This window comes from Anomaloglossus baeobatrachus, chromosome 6 (genome assembly GCF_048569485.1).
Source record: "Anomaloglossus baeobatrachus isolate aAnoBae1 chromosome 6, aAnoBae1.hap1, whole genome shotgun sequence".
Lineage (NCBI taxonomy): Eukaryota > Metazoa > Chordata > Amphibia > Anura > Aromobatidae > Anomaloglossus > Anomaloglossus baeobatrachus.
This window is the reverse complement of record NC_134358.1, coordinates 81949777-81966836: the sequence shown is the minus strand read 5'-3', so window position 1 is coordinate 81966836 and position 17060 is coordinate 81949777. Positions and strand designations below refer to the sequence as shown.

Below are 17060 nucleotides of genomic sequence, written 5' to 3'. Positions count from 1 at the left end.
TAAAGAGGAGGAGAGGACCTTATAAAAAGGGCAGTGTGAGGGAAGATGAGTAGGAGAGTCTCCAGGAGAAGAAGATATGGACTGAATTACGGATCTTAAGGGTCACCCCTTGCTCACCGACACACGGGGTACTGCACGTAGAGGACTGTGGAACTGCGTCCCAGAAGCGGGTCTAGTCGGTTGGTCGGGGAGGCGTCCGTTTCCTGCAAGCAAAATACCCAAAGAACCCAAAGGTCAGTTGTGCCCTCAGGAGTAGGGTATGTTTTGGTCCTGGCCTATCTGAATGCAGTGAGGGCGCTCCCGCGCCTGTGTCTTGGTCCTGGCCTAAGTATGAGCGGAGGAGTATTTACTTACAAATGACCACTGGTCACTATTGGACGTATTAGGTCTAAAAATTAGACAAACACATGTATATAGAAAAAATTATATGACAAATCTTTATTTATATTCATAATTGTTGGAACACACAAGGAGTCAGTGTCAATTAAAATCATGTGCAAGTCTGTGCATAGAACTAACCAGGCCAGTGTGGTCAATTATACAATCCTGATCTATAAGTTATGGCTGGGCGAGTATGCAGGGTGGTCACATTGCAGTTTACGTTATTGTATATAAAAAAGTGATTGGGCTGAATGAATCCACTCAAGTAGCCCATTAGTAAGTGGGATCAACATAGTAAATACCAAAAACTGATCACAACCATAGATGTATTGTCAGATCATACCGACCCGCTGCCGCCATAAGTGTCATGACCACACTGCCCTGCACCTCAACGCGTTGAGCGGAGGAGTGTTGTCAAGCATGGCTCATCCGGTGCGTGTGCACTCCCTGTGGGTAGGATGGCGTGGCCTAGGAGACTTTTTGATTCTGCCCATGCGAGCGTGACGTCAGACAGAGCGATGAGGGGCCTAGCGGTGTCCTATGGAGCCCAGGTAACAGGAAAGCGGTCGGCCGCAAAATTGTATACTAAGAAGAAGGGTGGAAGGAACCCCAGTGGGATCGGCGACGGTGCCTGTATAGAGAAGGTGAAGACGGTGATTGTAAAGGAAGAAAGTGAAGTTATGGAAACAGATATTGTGCATGCGGCGAAAAAAAAAGAAGTAAACTGTTGTTGTTTAAAGAGAATGTCCTGAAGTGTGCTTCATTGCCTCCGGGCGAATGTGAAGTGAATGAACTGGCTAGAAGTCATCCGTTAAGTGGAGCGGTGACTGGGAGGCAAGGGGTTAACCGTTGGCTGCGCCGCGGCCTGGTAACCCCTGATTACACAACTACTGCTGCCTGCCCCGTCCCCTCTACACAGCCGCCAGGGACCACTGGTCTGGAGCAGAGTCCGGTGAATCGATCCGCTCATCTCTAGTCCCAACCGTCCCGCATACAGAGGGATGGTCCTAGATTTGGGTCTACGCCCTGCAGTCTCAGGTGTCTGCTGAATGTCCCTCACTGCCCCACCCCTCTGACAATTCCTCCTGTCAGGGAAGAAACAAATGGAAAACGGGTGTGGCTTGGGGTGTCGTCAAAATGTGCCGCGGCGTGCATAGTGCATTGCATGAGTTGTCCCACCTTCTGTTCTTCCAAAGTTGGGAGGTATGGCCTAAGGGAGAACTGCTTCCCATGTTGGAGTCTCACATATGTTCCAGGAGTGCTGACAAGTATATTGTAATCACAAAGTATTTTATAAATATGGTATAATACACACACACACACACACACACACACACACTATAGTTAGAATAAGCTTATACACTTTCTCGGTATCCTGTATTGCACAGTGCCACAAGAGCAAAGAACCACTCTATAATTCGCATTCGCTCCTCCTAATACTTTCTGTCCCCTCTTGCTTTCCGTAGCGTTGCGGTTCAACTCTCCGTGCCCTAACTAGCCCCGCCCTGCTCCTCGCACTGTTAGACAGGCGGTATCAAAAGCGTTGCATTGTGGGAGCGCCTTCCTTTCTCGGTCCCCGGCCATCTTGGAGCTAGACCTCTGGTGAGTGGGCTCCGGATATTCGGGTTTTTTCTCCCGTTGCGGGGTCGGTATCGCCCGGTTCTGTGGCGCAGCGTGTCCGCCGCCTCACTGTGTGTTTCCTCTCCTGTACAGGTCCGGGATCCCTGCGCAGCAATCATGGTGGCCGCAAAGAAGACGGTGAGTGCGGCCTCGTGTCTCACGTGGAACGGATGGCTGGGGCTGCCGGGCAGGGTGGGCAGGATCCCAGGAGCAGAGGCCCGGCCGGGGCAGGAGGGGGGCCGACAAGGGTCATATTAGTGTTGGGTACCCCGTGTCCTGTGCAGCACAGGCCCTGATGGGGGCGCAGGCGTGATACCGTGTGTGGATGGGGGCTGGGAGTAGCACAGATGTAGTGATCATGGGCTCCTGATGGGAGTAGTAGTGATAACAGCTCTATAGATGATTGACCCAGCTGTCCGGGGCTCCTGATGGGAGGAATGTTAGGGCTGGGGTAACAGTGTACATATTATACCCACATGACTCCAGCCCCTATAATGAGGCTTCATACTGGGGAAGGGGCACCTAAAGTTTTTCCTTGATGTCTGGTGTAATCCTGAGCCAGGGCTCTGCAGACCCACGTCTAGAGAGCATCAGGGGAGCACCGGCTTTACTTCTGCTTCATTTAAAGGGGTTTTCTGCTGCTACGGTAACCCCTTCCCATCCCCTATTAAAATAAACACTTGTATTCCCCTCCTGTTCTAGCAGTGTCGGCACTCGCTCTCCCGGGGCTGCTGTGACGTGGGCCCTGAGCCCAATTACTGACTACCTTTTCCCTGCTTTCAGATATAAGTAATCAGGCGAAAGAAAGCACTGCGGCTGCTCACTTCCTGTTGATCACTTATCTTTGAAGGTGGAGAGAGCGGAGCCGGCAGTGATCGGGTTCAGGGTCTACGTCACAGGAGCCCCGGGAGAGTGAGTGCAGACACCACTGGAACATCACTAGAACAGGAGGAGAATATTATTAATGGGAAGTGGTTGTCCCGAGTAGTGAAAAACCCCTTTAATCCCCTTTGGGACTGATGGAGAAAGTGGAGTACAGCACTCGGCTACTCATTGTCTATTGGACCGTCCAAAATAGCTGAAATGGAGCATGTGCACCTCCTGTGTTCATAATAGAACTGTGCAGAGCCCCCATTTCATCACTGGGACCCTCAGTAACGTGTCCCTGATCCTATGGAAAGGAGATTAGTTCTTATACAGGGAATACTCTTTGAAAGCGAGACTTCCTTTTAATCACTTTTCTTTGTCGCTCCATTGGGAGACCCAGACAATTGGGTGTATAGCTATTGCCTCTGGAGGCCACACAAAGTATTACACTTAAAAGTGTAAGGCCCCTCCCCTTCTGGCTATACACCCCCAGTGGGATCACTGGCTCACCAGTTTTGTGCTTTGTGCGAAGGAGGCAACACATCCACGCATAGCTCCACTTTTTAGTCAGCAGCAGCTGCTGACTATGTCGGATGGAAGAAAAGAGGACACATATAGTGTCCCCAGCATGCTCCCTTCTCACCCCACTGTATGTCGGAGGTGTTTGTAAGGTTGAGGTACCCATTGCGGGTACGGCGGCAGGAGCCCACATGCTGATTCCTTCCCCATCCCTTTTTACAGGGCTCTGGGTGAAGTGGGATTTACCGGTCTCCAGGCACTGAGACCGTGCTCCATCTACAGCCCCTGGAGAAGATGCTGGATGGAGCGGAGTACACAGGGACATGGCCCTGCTTCCTCAAGGTACTCTGTGTCCCCGTGCATTTGGCGCTCACACCGCAGCATGCTGGGTGTTGTAGTGCGCCGGGGGACATCAGCGCTGCGGCGCCTGTGCCATGGCCTCATTCAGCTTTGCTGAAGCAGGCTCACTTATGGGAATTGGTCGCGCCGGCCGCTGGGACTGCGGCGCGGCTGGCACTTGTAGTGCGCCGGGGACTTCAGCGCGGCCTGCGCTTTTACGGCGGCCGCGCTGATAATTAGAGTCCCCGGCTTTTGCGGCCTGCTTCCGTTCGTTCCCGCCCCCAGACCTGCCAGTCAGGAGAGGGGCGGGACGCTGGCCACTTCCAGGAATCGGTCGCGCCGGCCGCTGGCAGCGGCGCGGCTGGCACTTGTGGTGCGCCGGGGACTTCAGCGCGGCCCGCGCTTTTACGGCGGCCGCGCTGATAACTAGAGTCCCCGGCTTTTGCGGCCTGCTTCCGTTCGTTCCCGCCCCCAGACCTGCCAGTCAGGAGAGGGGCGGGACGCTGGCCACTTCTATGAATCGGTCGCGCCGGCCGCTGGAACTGCGGCGCGGCTGGCACTTGTGGTGCGCCGGGGACTTCAGCGCGGCCCGCGCTTTTACGGCGGCCGCGCTGTTAACTCGAGTCCCCGGCTTCTGGGCCTAGTCTCCCTTCGTTACCGCCCACAGCCCTGACAGTCAGGGTAGGGGCGTGACGCTGCATAGAGCAGAGCTGAGAGCTGGAGTATGTTTTGCATACTCCACCCCTCTCACTGTGTGCACTGTGAATCCGGATTCCCGCACTTTCTCAGGCACGCCCACGGCTTCCTTCTCTACAAGGACACCGGCAGCCATTAGTGTCAGTTTCTGTACGATACAGAGACAAGTGTGGAAGACCCTGGCATTCTGATAGTCACACAATCGCTGTAACAGGCGTTAAGCAGCACCTGTGGTGCTAACCCCACTAGTGCAGAAGTGCACTTATAGATATGCTTGTACTATATACATTGCACTGTTTGGTCGCACGTTGTATATACCCTCCTGGATTATGCGGAGGAGTTATCAGCATATTCTCTGTGTAAAACAAAGGTGCAGAACCACATGTTTTTCTATACAGCTGGTACAGCATGTACGGCTATACGGCCGGCAGGTACATAGACTCCCATTGTATGCACTAATGGCCAGGGGATAAGGACGGTGTCTGCAGTATTTACTGACAGTTTTTCTGAGACTATGGCTATGATACTAGAAGCCTAGCAGTCCGGACATGTCTCTCACAATATGGGCACTGTTGAATCATTGATCCATGGCCCCCCTCAGTGTGAATAACTAACAGCTCCGGGAATGTCACACGCATCCCAGAGTCACGGCTCTGCACGGACGTCAGTCCCAGACAGCCTAAGTGGGCTCGCTATGAGCGGCCTCGGTTTCATCAGGGTCCTAACAGAAGGACTCGCTGTGTAATGAGGCGGAAGTAGCGGCTCAGGATTCTGATCCTGAGACCGCTCTCAATCTGGATACACCTGATTGTGACGCCATAGTAAATAATCTTATAGCGTCCATCTATAGAATGTGGGTTATTTCTCACAGCTCCTCCAGTGGAGGAGTCAGCTTCACGTATTTTTCTGGACCACTCTGCCTTCAGAGAGGCAGTCCAGGAACACCACGCTTATCCAGATATGCGCTTCTCCAAACGGCTTAGGATACACGTTATCCCTGTCCCCTGACTTGGTCAAGGACTGGACCCAATGTCCCGAGCGGCATCCTCCAATCTCCAGGCTTGTAGCTAGATCCATAGTTGCAGTGGGAGATGGAACTGCAAACTCAAAGATGCCACTGACAGACAGATGGATCTCTGGTCGAAAGCCATCTATGAGGCTGTCGGCGCACCGTTGGCTCCGGCATTCTCTCCCTTGGGGCACTCCAAGCTATTTCAGCTTGTCTTACACAGATTGACACGGTTACACGTACATCTGTGCCGCAGGTGGCATCCTTAACCTCTCAAATGTCTGCATTTGTTTCTTACGCGATTCAGGTTGTCCTGGACTCTGCGAACCGTGCGGCGGTAGCCTCCGCTACTCCGTGTTTTTAAGCAGAGCCTGGTCTGCTCGTTAAGTGAATGGAAGGCAGATTCTGCTTCCAAAAAAGGTTGCCTAACCAGTTGCCTTTTTCTGCTGACCGACTGTTTGGTGAGCGTTGGATGTAACCATCAAACAGTCCAGGGGTAAGGATTCATCCTTTACTCAGCCCGGACACAACAAACCCCAACAGAGCAAGAGGCAGTCGGGGTTTTCGGCCTTTTCGAGGCTCGGGCAGGTCCCATTTTTCCTCGTCCAATGTGGACTCAAAAGGATCAGAGGAGCTAAGATTCTTAGCGGGCTCGGTCTCGCCCAAAAAAGCGACAGTCTGAAAACCCGCTTCCAACGCTGCTTCCTCATGACTTGCGGCCTCGGTCGGTAGCAGGCTCTCCCGCCTTGGCGATATTTAGCTGCCATAGGTCAATGACCATTGAGTGTGAGACATTCTGTCTCACGGGTACAGGATAGAGCTCACTTCTCGTCCTCCAACTCGATTCTTCAGAATTTCTCCACCTCCCGGCCGGGCCGCTGCTCTTCTGCAAACAGGGGGCACTCTATAGGCAGAAAGAGTGATGACCCCCGTTCCTCTTCAGGAACTAGGTCACGGTTTTTACCCCAAATTCTTTGCGGTACCTATAACAACGGGCCGTTCCGTCCCGTTCTGGATCTAAAAATGCTCAGCAAGCTCGTGGACACCAGGCGGTTCCGGATGGAATCCCTCCGCCATGTCATCGCCTCAAGGTCCCAAGGATATTTCCTAGCATCATTAGGCATCAAGGATGCTTATCCACACGTGCCGATTGATCCAGAGCACTAGCGTTTCTACGCTTCGTTATAGGAGACGAACACCCTCTGTTCGTAGCTCTACCTTCCGGCTAGCGACAGTCCAACTGGTCTTCGCCAAGGTCAGGGCAGCAGTAGTCACAGTCCTGCACTCTCAGGGTCACTCTGTGGTCCCGTATTTAGACGATCTACTTGTCAAGGCACTCTCTTAGGAAACATGCCAACACTGCCCGAACGTTGCGCTGGAGACTCTCTAGAGTTTTGGGTGGATCATCAACTTTTTAAAGTCAGATCCGACCCCGACCCTATCGATAACATATCTAGGCATAGAGTTTCTTACTCTCTCAGCGATAGTGAAGCTGCCGCTAGACAAACAGCATTCACTACGGGCTGCAAGCTCTTCTTTAAGAACCAGTCGCACACATTGAGACGCCTCATGCACTTCCTACGTCAGATGGTAGCAATGGAGGCAGTTCCTTTCGCGCAGTTTTACTGCGTCCACTACAATGGGACATTCTCCGCCATTGGGACGAGGAGTCGACGTCCCTCAACAGAGTCGTCGTTCTTTCTCAGGCGGCCAAGGAATCTCTACGGTGGTGGCTTCTTCTCACCTCTTGGTCAAAAAGAAGGTCCTTCCTATCCCCGTCCTGGGCGATAGTTACGACAGACGCGAGTCTATCAGGGTGGGGAGCAGTTTTTCTCCACTACAGCGCTCAGGGTATGTGGACTCAGCAAGAGTCCACTCTTCAGATCAATGTTCTTGAACACAGAGCAGTGTATCTTGCCCTACAATCCTTCCAACAGCGGCTGGAAAGCAAGCATATCCGACTTCAGTCGGACAGCTCCACAGCGGTGGCATACATCAACCACCAAGGAAGAACGCGCAACCGGCAAGCCTTCCAGGAAGTCCGGCAGGTTCTGATGTGGGTGGAAGACACGGCATCCACCATATCCACAATTCACATCCCAAGTGTGGAAACTAGGAAGCTGACTTCCTAAGTCGCTGAGGTGTGGCCGAAAGAGTATGGTCTCCTCACCCGGACGGGTTTCAGGAGATCTGGCGCCGCTGACAGAGGCCGGACGTCGATCTAATGGCGTCACGGCACAACAACAATGTGCCAGCTTCATGGCACGGTTTCACAATCATCGAGCTCTGGCGGCAAACGCCTTAGTTCAGCATTGGTCGCAGTTCCAGCTACCTTAGGTGCCACCTCTGGCATTGTTGCCCAGAGTACTGCGCTAGATCAAGACCGACTGCGGCCGCGCCATCCTCGTCGCTACAAATTGGCCGAGGATGTTGTGGTACTCGGTTCTGTGGTGCCTCACGGTAGGCTAACCGGGGGCACTACCAGACCAATCAGACTGGATGTCTCAAGGGCCATTCTTCCATTTGAATTCTACGGCCCTCAACCGGATGGTGTGGCATTGAGTCCTGGAACCTAGTGTCGTCAGGATTACCTCAGGACGTGGTTGCCACCATGAGACAGGCTAGCATACCAACGTCCGCCAAGATTGACCACAGGACGTGGAAGATGTTCTTATCTCGGTGCTCGGCGCAGGGTGTTTCTCCCTGGCCGGTTGCATCGTCTGTTTCCTTCCTTCCTGCAATCTAGGTAGGAAAATGGGTTGTCGCTCAGTTCCCCTTAGGGACAAGTCTCAGCGCTATCTGTATTTTTTCAGAAACGACGACTTCCTCAGGTACGCACGTTCCTACGGGGAGTTTGTCTTCTCAGCACTCCGTACAAGCGGCCGTTAGAGCCCTGAGATCTGAACAAGGTTCTAATTGCTCTCCAGATGCCGCCTTTCGAGCCTTTGAAAGATGTCTCCCTTCCCGTTTTTCACGGGAAGTGGCCTTCTAGTAACGGTCTCGTCTCTTAGGAGAGTTTCCGAGCTAGCAACGCTCTCATACAAACTCCCTTCCTGGTCCTTCACCAGGACAGGGTAGTTCTGCGTCCGGTTCCGGAATTTCTCCCTAAGGTGGTATCCCATTTTCATATCAATCAGGATATCACCTCACCTTCTTTGTGTCCTCGTCCAGTCCATCAATTTCAGAAAGATTTGCATCTGTTGGTTCTGGTGAGAGCACTCAGATTCTACTTCCCGCATGGCGCTCCTGCGCCACCCGGATGCACTCTTTGTCCTTGTCGCTGGTCGGCGTAAACAGTCGCAAGCTTCCAGATCCACCCTTGCTCGGGGGCTCGAGGAACCAATTCTTGAAACCTACAGTTCTACTGGGCTTCTGGTTCTCTCAAGGCCGAAGGCCCATTCTACCGGAGCCGTGGGTGCATCCTGGGCATTACGGCACCAGGCTACGGCTCAGCAGGTGTGTCAGGCACCCACCTGGTCGAGTCTACTTACTTTTACCAAGCATTATCAGATGCATACCTACGCTTCGGCAGACGCCAGCCTAGGTAGATAAGTCATTCAGGCGGCGGTTGGCCACCTGTAGGAGAGGGCCGTTTGACGGCCCTATCATGAGGTATTCTTTTACCCACCCAGGGATTGCTTTTGGACATCCCAATTGTCTGGGTCTCCCAATGGAGCGACAAAGAAGAAGGGAATTTTGTTTACTTACCGTAAATTCCTTTTCTTCTAGCTCCAATTGGGAGACCCAGCACCCGCCCTGTTTTCTCGGGGTTTTTCTGTTTTTTCGGGTACACATGTTGTTCATGTGGTATGGTTCAGTTCTCCGATGTTTCCTCGGATTGAATTGGTCTTTAAACCAGTTATTGGCTTTCCTCCTTCTTGCTTTGGCACTAAAACTGGTGAGCCAGTGATCCCACTGGGGGTGTATAGCCAGAAGGGGAGGGGCCTTACACTTTTAAGTGTAATACTTTGTGTGGCCTCCAGAGGCAATAGCTATACACCCAATTGTCTGGGTCTCCCAATTGGAGCTAGAAGAAAAGGAATTTACGGTAAGTAAACAAAATTCCCTTCTTCTTTTCTCTCCATATAATTGTGGATTAATGTGTAAGGTTTTTTTTGTTTTTTTTTTTTTCTCCTTTCATTTTTGGGAATTTCATGACCGCTTAATCGGTTATAGATATCACTGTTGCCTATCAGAATAGAGCGATGCAGCAGAGCTGAGGCTGTGGACGCCTCTCCCTATAATGATGGGCTTGGGCTCTGTTGGTTATTTGTTGTGTACAGTTCAGTGACAGATCTGGCTCTGCTCCATGCTCCTAAAGAAGAGTTGTAGTGTTTCACTTAACATATTTTATACCTTTTCTAGAAAAAGTCCCTGGAGTCCATCAACTCAAGACTTCAGCTTGTGATGAAGAGTGGCAAGTATGTCCTGGGGTACAAGCAGACGCTGAAGAGGATCCGTGAGGGCAAAGCCAAACTTGTCATTCTTGCCAACAACTGCCCAGCTCTGAGGTGAGTGGAGGAGGGTCCATTCTCTTAATACATGTAACCTAGTGCTGACATCTTGAAGTGTCGGTCCTCACACCATGGGGTCTTGTATGGGGCAGGTCCCTCCAAACTGAATGGTACCAATTACAATGGACGCCCTGTTCATGCAGTGTATTGAGGGCTCCTTCCTTGCCCCACAAGTTGGTGATTTGAGGGTGTGAGCAGAGCAGCCCCCACACTCCTCAGTGACGAGATTTTCTGTTCTGACATCTCACTGCCCAATTGCCAAAATGGGAAACTTGTGTCCCTAATTGTCCCCCAAGTTCACGTCTACGATAATGTGGACAGTTTACCTAAATCAGATTTTAAAGGGAATCCATCTCCAGGTTTTTTCTCCCTGATCTGACAGCAGCATAATGTAGGGGCAGAGACCCTGATTCCAGCAATGTCTGTTACTGAGCTGTTTGCTGTGATTTTGATTAAAATCAATGTTTTCTCTGCTGCAGATCTACCAGTTATACAGAGCTCATGAATATGCTGGACTATGCAGCATGCCAAGTAGTCCTGTAATGATCTACCGCTGATCAGTGATTTTATCAAAACTACACGAAGTAGCCCAGTAAGTGACACCTTGCTGGAATCCGGATCTTGCCCTTATATTATGCTGCTCTCAGGTTAGGTGGCAAAATCCAGGTGACAGATTCCCTTTAAGACATACAGTTGCCATTGCACTCATGTTTATCATGTTGTGTAGGTACCAATAGTTGGACAGTGGGAGACCTTCTCTCCCTCCAACTTCAATGAGTGGTTGGTTTGGCTCTAGTACTTAAGTGATTAACTGGGTTCAGAGCTGACTCCAATCAAGGTGCTTGTAGCCGCCAGTCGCGGCCTCTCTGGCGGCGGGGGGGGGGCCCTGGCTCTCTGGCGGCAGGGGGGGGGGGGGCCCTGGCTCTCTGGCGGCAGGGGGGGGGGTCTCTGGCTCTCTGGCGGTAGGGGGGGGGGGTCCCTGGCTCTCTGGCGGCAGGGGGGGGGGGTCCCTGGCTCTCTGGCGGCAGGGGGGGGGGGGTCCCTGGCTCTCTGGCGGCAGGGGGGGGGGTCCCTGGCTCTCTGGCGGCAGGGGGGGGGGGTCCCTGGCTCTCTGGCGGCAGGGGGGGGGTCCCTGGCTCTCTGGCGGCAGGGGGGGGGGGTCCCTGGCTCTCTGGCGGCAGGGGGGGGGGGTCCCTGGCTCTCTGGCGGCAGGGGGGGGGTCCCTGGCTCTCTGGCGGCAGGGGGGGGGGTCCCTGGCTCTCTGGCGGCAGGGGGGGGGGTCCCTGGCTCTCTGGCGGCAGGGGGGGGGGGTCCCTGGCTCTCTGGCGGCAGGGGGGGGGGGGGTCCCTGGCTCTCTGGCGGCAGGGGGGGGGGGTCCCTGGCTCTCTGGCGGCAGGGGGGGGGGGGTCCCTGGCTCTCTGGCGGCAGGGGGGGGGGGTCCCTGGCTCTCTGGCGGCAGGGGGTGGGGTCCCTGGCTCTCTGGCGGCAGGGGGGGGGTCCCTGGCTCTCTGGCGGCGGGGGGGGGTCCCTGGCTCTCTGGCGGCAGGGGGGGGGGGGTCCCTGGCTCTCTGGCGGCAGGGGGGGGGGGGTCCCTGGCTCTCTGGCGGCAGGGGGGGGGGGGGTCCCTGGCTCTCTGGCGGCAGGGGGGGGGGGTCCCTGGCTCTCTGGCGGCAGGGGGGGGGGTCCCTGGCTCTCTGGCGGCAGGGGGGGGTCCCTGGCTCTCTGGCGGCAGGGGGGGGGTCCCTGGCTCTCTGGCGGCAGGGGGGGTGTCCCTGGCTCTCTGGCGGCAGGGGGGGGGGGGCTGTCTCTCTGGCGGCGGGGGCCTCGCAGTACATGAATTTAATGCAACCTGTTCAGGTTTCACCTCTAAATTGTTGTACTGAAGACGAGAAGGCATCAAGTTCTGTTTCCTTTTTGTTTTGCTCCACAGAAAATCAGAGATTGAGTACTATGCAATGTTGGCCAAGACTGGAGTCCACCACTACAGCGGCAACAACATTGAGCTTGGTACAGCCTGCGGAAAATACTACAGAGTGTGCACACTGGCTATCATTGATCCAGGTAAGCTGATCCCCAGGGGCTCACTTCTGGGGGGGTTCTTGGTGCTGCTCCATGTGCGAATATATTCTCGCCGGATTGATCTGTCAGTAATCTCTTCCGGGCTAGACGTTCGCTAGATCAGCACCGGTCTGTGTCACTAGTGCTGCCCCATTATGCGGTACTGATTGTTAAAGGCTGGTTACATCTTTTCTCTGAGCTGCTCGGTCGTGATGCCGGAGGTTATTACTCTTTATTCTCTGTACATCTGATCACCATTTTTATTCGGTCTCTGGTGGGTTCTCTTAAATACTTGCTTTGGATGTCGCTGTTCTCACACTTCAATCTATTACCACTTGGCTGATTCTGTATTTATAACAGGAAAGTGATGGAAGGATCGGGCCTACATAAAAGGCTCTTCAGGGTCTATTCTGTAAAATATCTGTCCCTGTCCCATTCATCTGAACGAGGCTTGTCGACAAGGCAATGGGTTTGCCATTTTTCTTACGTGAATTTTTCTGTCTGAAAACTCCTGTCGTACGGCGGGCTGTGAGGTATGAGCCACTCTGAAGATGTGGGCAGTGAGGGCTTCAAATAATGGCGCCCGGAGTCTGCACGTGATGGATATATCAGCTCAAGATCTCATCTGCGCATGGGCCGGCTGTGACCGGCATTTCTTTGAAGCCCTCATTGCCAACATCTTCTTCAGAATGTCCTGTGACTCACGAGCAGCAGCGCCTGCTGCCCAGGTACAGAGCAGCGCCGGCTGACCCAGGACAGCGCCGCAGCCCCCAGTGAACATCTGGGACACCTCTGCACCGCCACAGCATCGCCATACTCCAGCACCGCCGCTGCCTCCTGTGACCCCCTTCACTACAGCTGCTGCCCCCCAGTAAGGCACCACCAGATTATAAAACTGACCCCATATATTACTTTTGTTGTCTAAATTTGGGGTGCGTCTTATAAAATGAAAAATACGGTAATACGGTATTTTTTTTTTTTTTTTGTTCCGAGTTTTAGAGGAGCCACACTTTTCCCATTTTCACTTTGTGGAGATTGTTTTAACAGCCACAAAAAATGTTGAAAAATACATCTTGTTCAGAAAAGCTCTTAAGAGAAATGTGAACCCATGCCTCTCGATTCCTTTAAAATCCACTTTAGGAATAGTTTAATCCGGCTTTGGAAAAAGCCTCCAATAATGTTCTTTCTGCAATTTTCTGCTGTCCTCAACATGAAACTGGGAGCGGTGATTTTCCCATATGTATGAAACAGACGGGTCTGTCCGGGATCTTTCACTGTAAACCAGGGAAGACGAGCGTGCACATTAGTCAGTCTCTTAGGCCACAAACATATAATTTATTATTGATTCCCTGGTGCTGTACATGAGACGGGGTTGCATGCAACATACAGATATAATATTATTATTATTTATTATTTAATATTATTATTATAATTAATATTATATAATTAATATTATTATTTTTATAATTAATATTATTATAATTAATATTATTACGTACAACATACAGATATAGATCACAGTAGACAGACTAATAATGACAGACTAGTACAGAGAGTAGGGGGCCGTAATCTTGTGGGCTCATTCTTCAGGATGATGGGCAGGAGATCATAGATTGGGGGGTTTGCGGCAGTTCCGGTGGTGATGAGGTGGCAGCAGGGTCATTGCAGGCTGTAGCTTTCTTCAAAGAGATGAGTTTTCAAGTTGTCTGATTATTCCAAATATGTCAGAAAATCTGATGTGTTGGAGTGCAGAATTTGAGGTTATGGGAGATACTGTGGAGAAGTCCTGGATGTGAGTGAGGAACGTAGAAGTGTGGAAAAGAGGAGCTCTTGTGAGGAACGGAGATTACGAGTTAAGGCCCAGTCACACACAACGACTTACCAGCGATCCCGAAAACGATGCGACCTGATAGGGATCGCAGGTAAGTCGCTGGGAGGTCGCAGGTGAGATGTCACACAGTCAGACCTTACCAGCGATGCAGGAACAATACAGGTCGCAGTAGCGACCTGTATAACGATCTCAGCAGTCACTGTGACCCTGTCACACAGTGTCAAATACAGCGATGGGTCCTGCCCAGCAGGACATCGCCTTTGAAGAAAATGGCCTGGACCATTCTGCAACGACCGGCGACCTCACAGCAGGGGCCTGATCGCTGGTAGCTGTCACACATAACGAGATCGCTAACGGGATCGCTACTGCGTCACAGAAACCGTGCCTCAGCAGCGATCTCGTTATGTGTGACGGTATCTTTAGAATATATTTGATTAGATAAGAGATATAAGGAGACAGATTATGGATGGCTTGGTAGGTCAGTGTTGGTAGTTAGAATTTGGATATGGTGAGGAATTGGGCGTCAATGAAGGGATTTGCAGAGGAGTAGTGAGGAGAGGTGGATTAGTCGGTCAACAGAGTTGAGGATGGACTGGAGAGGTGAGTCATAGCAGGGAGGCCACAGAGGAGGATGTTGCAGTAGTTGAGGCAGGAGATGATGAGGGCATAATTTAGTAGATTGAGTGTTGAGGAAAGGACAGATTCTGGAAATATCTTTCAGTTGGAGGTGGTGAAAGCTTTGGCTTTGAAGGACAAGGTGCTGCCGCTTGTTCCCTTGTTCTCCATCAGGATATGGTGGTTCTTTGAAGAAACCAGAGCAGCTATGTGTGTAGAATAGTAATATTTTGCAACTCAAAATGTTAGTTGCCACTATGTGCCCTAGTATTGCATTTATAGACTCCCATTGTGTCAATTAATCGTCAGTCTTTGCTTTAAAGCCATAAAATGAGATTTAAAGGGGTATTCCCATCTCCATGGTTTTATCCTGATGAAGAGGCAAGTGGGCCTTGAAACGTGGAAAATAAACCATATAGTATCCTGACGCTTATTGGGACTTCTCCTATCTGGTTATTCACTGCATCGCAGAGGAGCGACTTAATACTACATTCAGCAACGTGTAGAGTAGATATAATATTAGTAAATACCTCCAATTGTAAAAAAAACCCCACAAATGGATACTAGTGTAACTGAATCAACAGAACCATCTGCGTCCTGACCGCTGACTGCAGTGATTTGGCCTCGCAGTTCTACATATAAAACATTTTTCATGTGTGTTGTTAAAAATAATAGTGACAGATTACCGTATCTCAGAAAGGATAAATCGTGGTAAAACTGTGTGAATACTCCTTAAGACTTTCATTGTCTTCGATGCGTTTCGTGTCTGACTGTAAAATAGTTGTGTAAACCCTATGTTGTTGTTCCTATTAACCCTGCAATTTCTGTCTTACAGGTGACTCTGATATCATTAGAAGTATGCCCGAACAGCAGCCCAGCGAGAAGTAAATCTATACTAAACTGTTAATAAATGACTGGTTTCCAGGAAAGCCTCCTGTGGTTTTTGATTAGGATGATGAATTCATAATCATTGTGGTTACTAGATAATCCCTCCCCTCTATGTGACATCATCAAAGCCGAACCGTCCCACACATAAACTCGCATGCGCCACCACTTGGGCAGGTATTTCTGTGCAGTCCTCACCCTCCACAAAGAAGTAGTTCCTGTCCCAGGGGAAGTCGTCCTTGCTGCTCAACTCTGGGGCTCCGTTGTACGGGGCTTGCAGATCTCGCCAGCTCAGGTCCGTCCTGCTCCCGGGCTGCCCCACACAGCCTGCCGCCGGTTCTCCTGCGGAGTGGGGCTGCTTGCCGCTGTACCGGTGCAGGTTGGCGGCTTGGGGGATGATGAGGCGGGAGGCCATGAGGAAGCACAGCTGAGCCATGAGCGGCGGCCCCCGAGAGGCTATCTGTGTGCAGGACGCGGCCCCCAGTGTAGAAGATCAGCGCCTACAGCCTGCATCCTGTCATGTACCTGGAGCCACCATCACCTGCCCCACACCGCGGTCATCTACATGTGTGCCCCAGCGCCGTTCCCTTCAGCCTGCCACGACACCGGCTGTAGGTCAGCCGCCGCTACCTATTGTCACAGGCGGCCTGACACACTCCGCTCCTGCACACTTAGGCCTGGGAGATCTGTGTCACGCGGCCCTCTCCTGCTGCTGCCTGTCTTCCAGCTACACTGCCCGCTAGCCCCGGGAAAGCCTTTGGGGGAAGGACAGCTGTATACCCTTGGGAGGGGGGGAGCTGTATACCCTTGGGGGGAGAACTTTATACCAGGGAGGTGAGCTGTATACCCTTGGGAGGAAGGGGGGAGGACAGCTGTATACCCTTGGGAGGGGGGGAGCTGTATACCCTTGGGAGGGAAGGGGGCTGTATACCTTTTTTTTGGACAGATTTATACCTTTTGGGGGGAGCTATATACCGGGGAGGAGAGCTGTATACCCTTGAGCCGAGCATTAGCTGGCTGAGAACAGCTAGTACATACAACCCTTGAGTTTTTTCATGTCTGATAAGTGGGAGACCTAGTGTTGAGTCCCCACCTACTGAGGGACAGGGATCCTGTGTCCTTGTGCTTTCGAGAGAAGTGGGACTATTGTGCAGAGGTGAGGGGAAGTTGTGTGTGTTCAAGGCTTTTCTTTATGGGCTATGGCAAGTGTAACTCCTTATTCCTTACTTATTCTGATTCATTTGTGGCTCTATTTTCAGGGTTTTTTTGTTTATTTTTTTTTGGCTTTGGTGTGACCTAGTCTAACATACTGTATTTCTGTTTACAGCTATGTTGTGACATTTTATTTTTGATGAATATAATATTTAGGTGGCCTGCCTACCATGGAAGCACACAAGACAGTCAAATCATGTTTCTTTATACATAATTGGAATCCAAACCATACAAGTTGTGTGTGTGTCAGTCATGCCTGTACTGAAGAGAATCTACAAGGACACGTGCGCACATTTAATATTTTGGTTATTTTTTTTTTTTTGTTTTTCTCTCTTTGAAACCTCTGCATTTGTAAGCCAAAACCAGGAGTGGAACAATCGGGGAGGGGAGTGTAATAGAAACACATAATAATATAATATTTATTCACTTATATAGCGCTATTAATTCCACAATGCTATCATCACATCTGCATATTTTATTGCACCCAATCCTGGTTTTGGCTTTGAAATACTGA

At 51.5% G+C, this 17060-nt stretch overlaps 1 protein-coding gene and 1 non-coding gene across 2 annotated transcripts; both read left to right on the top strand.

Moving 5' to 3' along the window:
* Positions 1-1919: 1919 nt before the first annotated feature.
* Positions 1920-15378, top strand: RPL30 (ribosomal protein L30). The gene is made up of 5 exons (XM_075353067.1): positions 1920-1983; positions 2095-2139; positions 9797-9942; positions 11876-12006; positions 15285-15378. Exons 2-5 carry the CDS (start codon positions 2119-2121, stop codon positions 15335-15337), a joined length of 351 nt encoding a protein of 116 aa, XP_075209182.1. The 5' UTR covers positions 1920-1983; positions 2095-2118; the 3' UTR covers positions 15338-15378.
* LOC142244791 (small nucleolar RNA SNORA72) lies at positions 12060-12192 on the top strand. Its single transcript, XR_012724654.1, has one exon. It is a non-coding gene; the product is annotated as a small nucleolar RNA SNORA72 (small nucleolar RNA).
* Positions 15379-17060: the final 1682 nt, after the last annotated feature.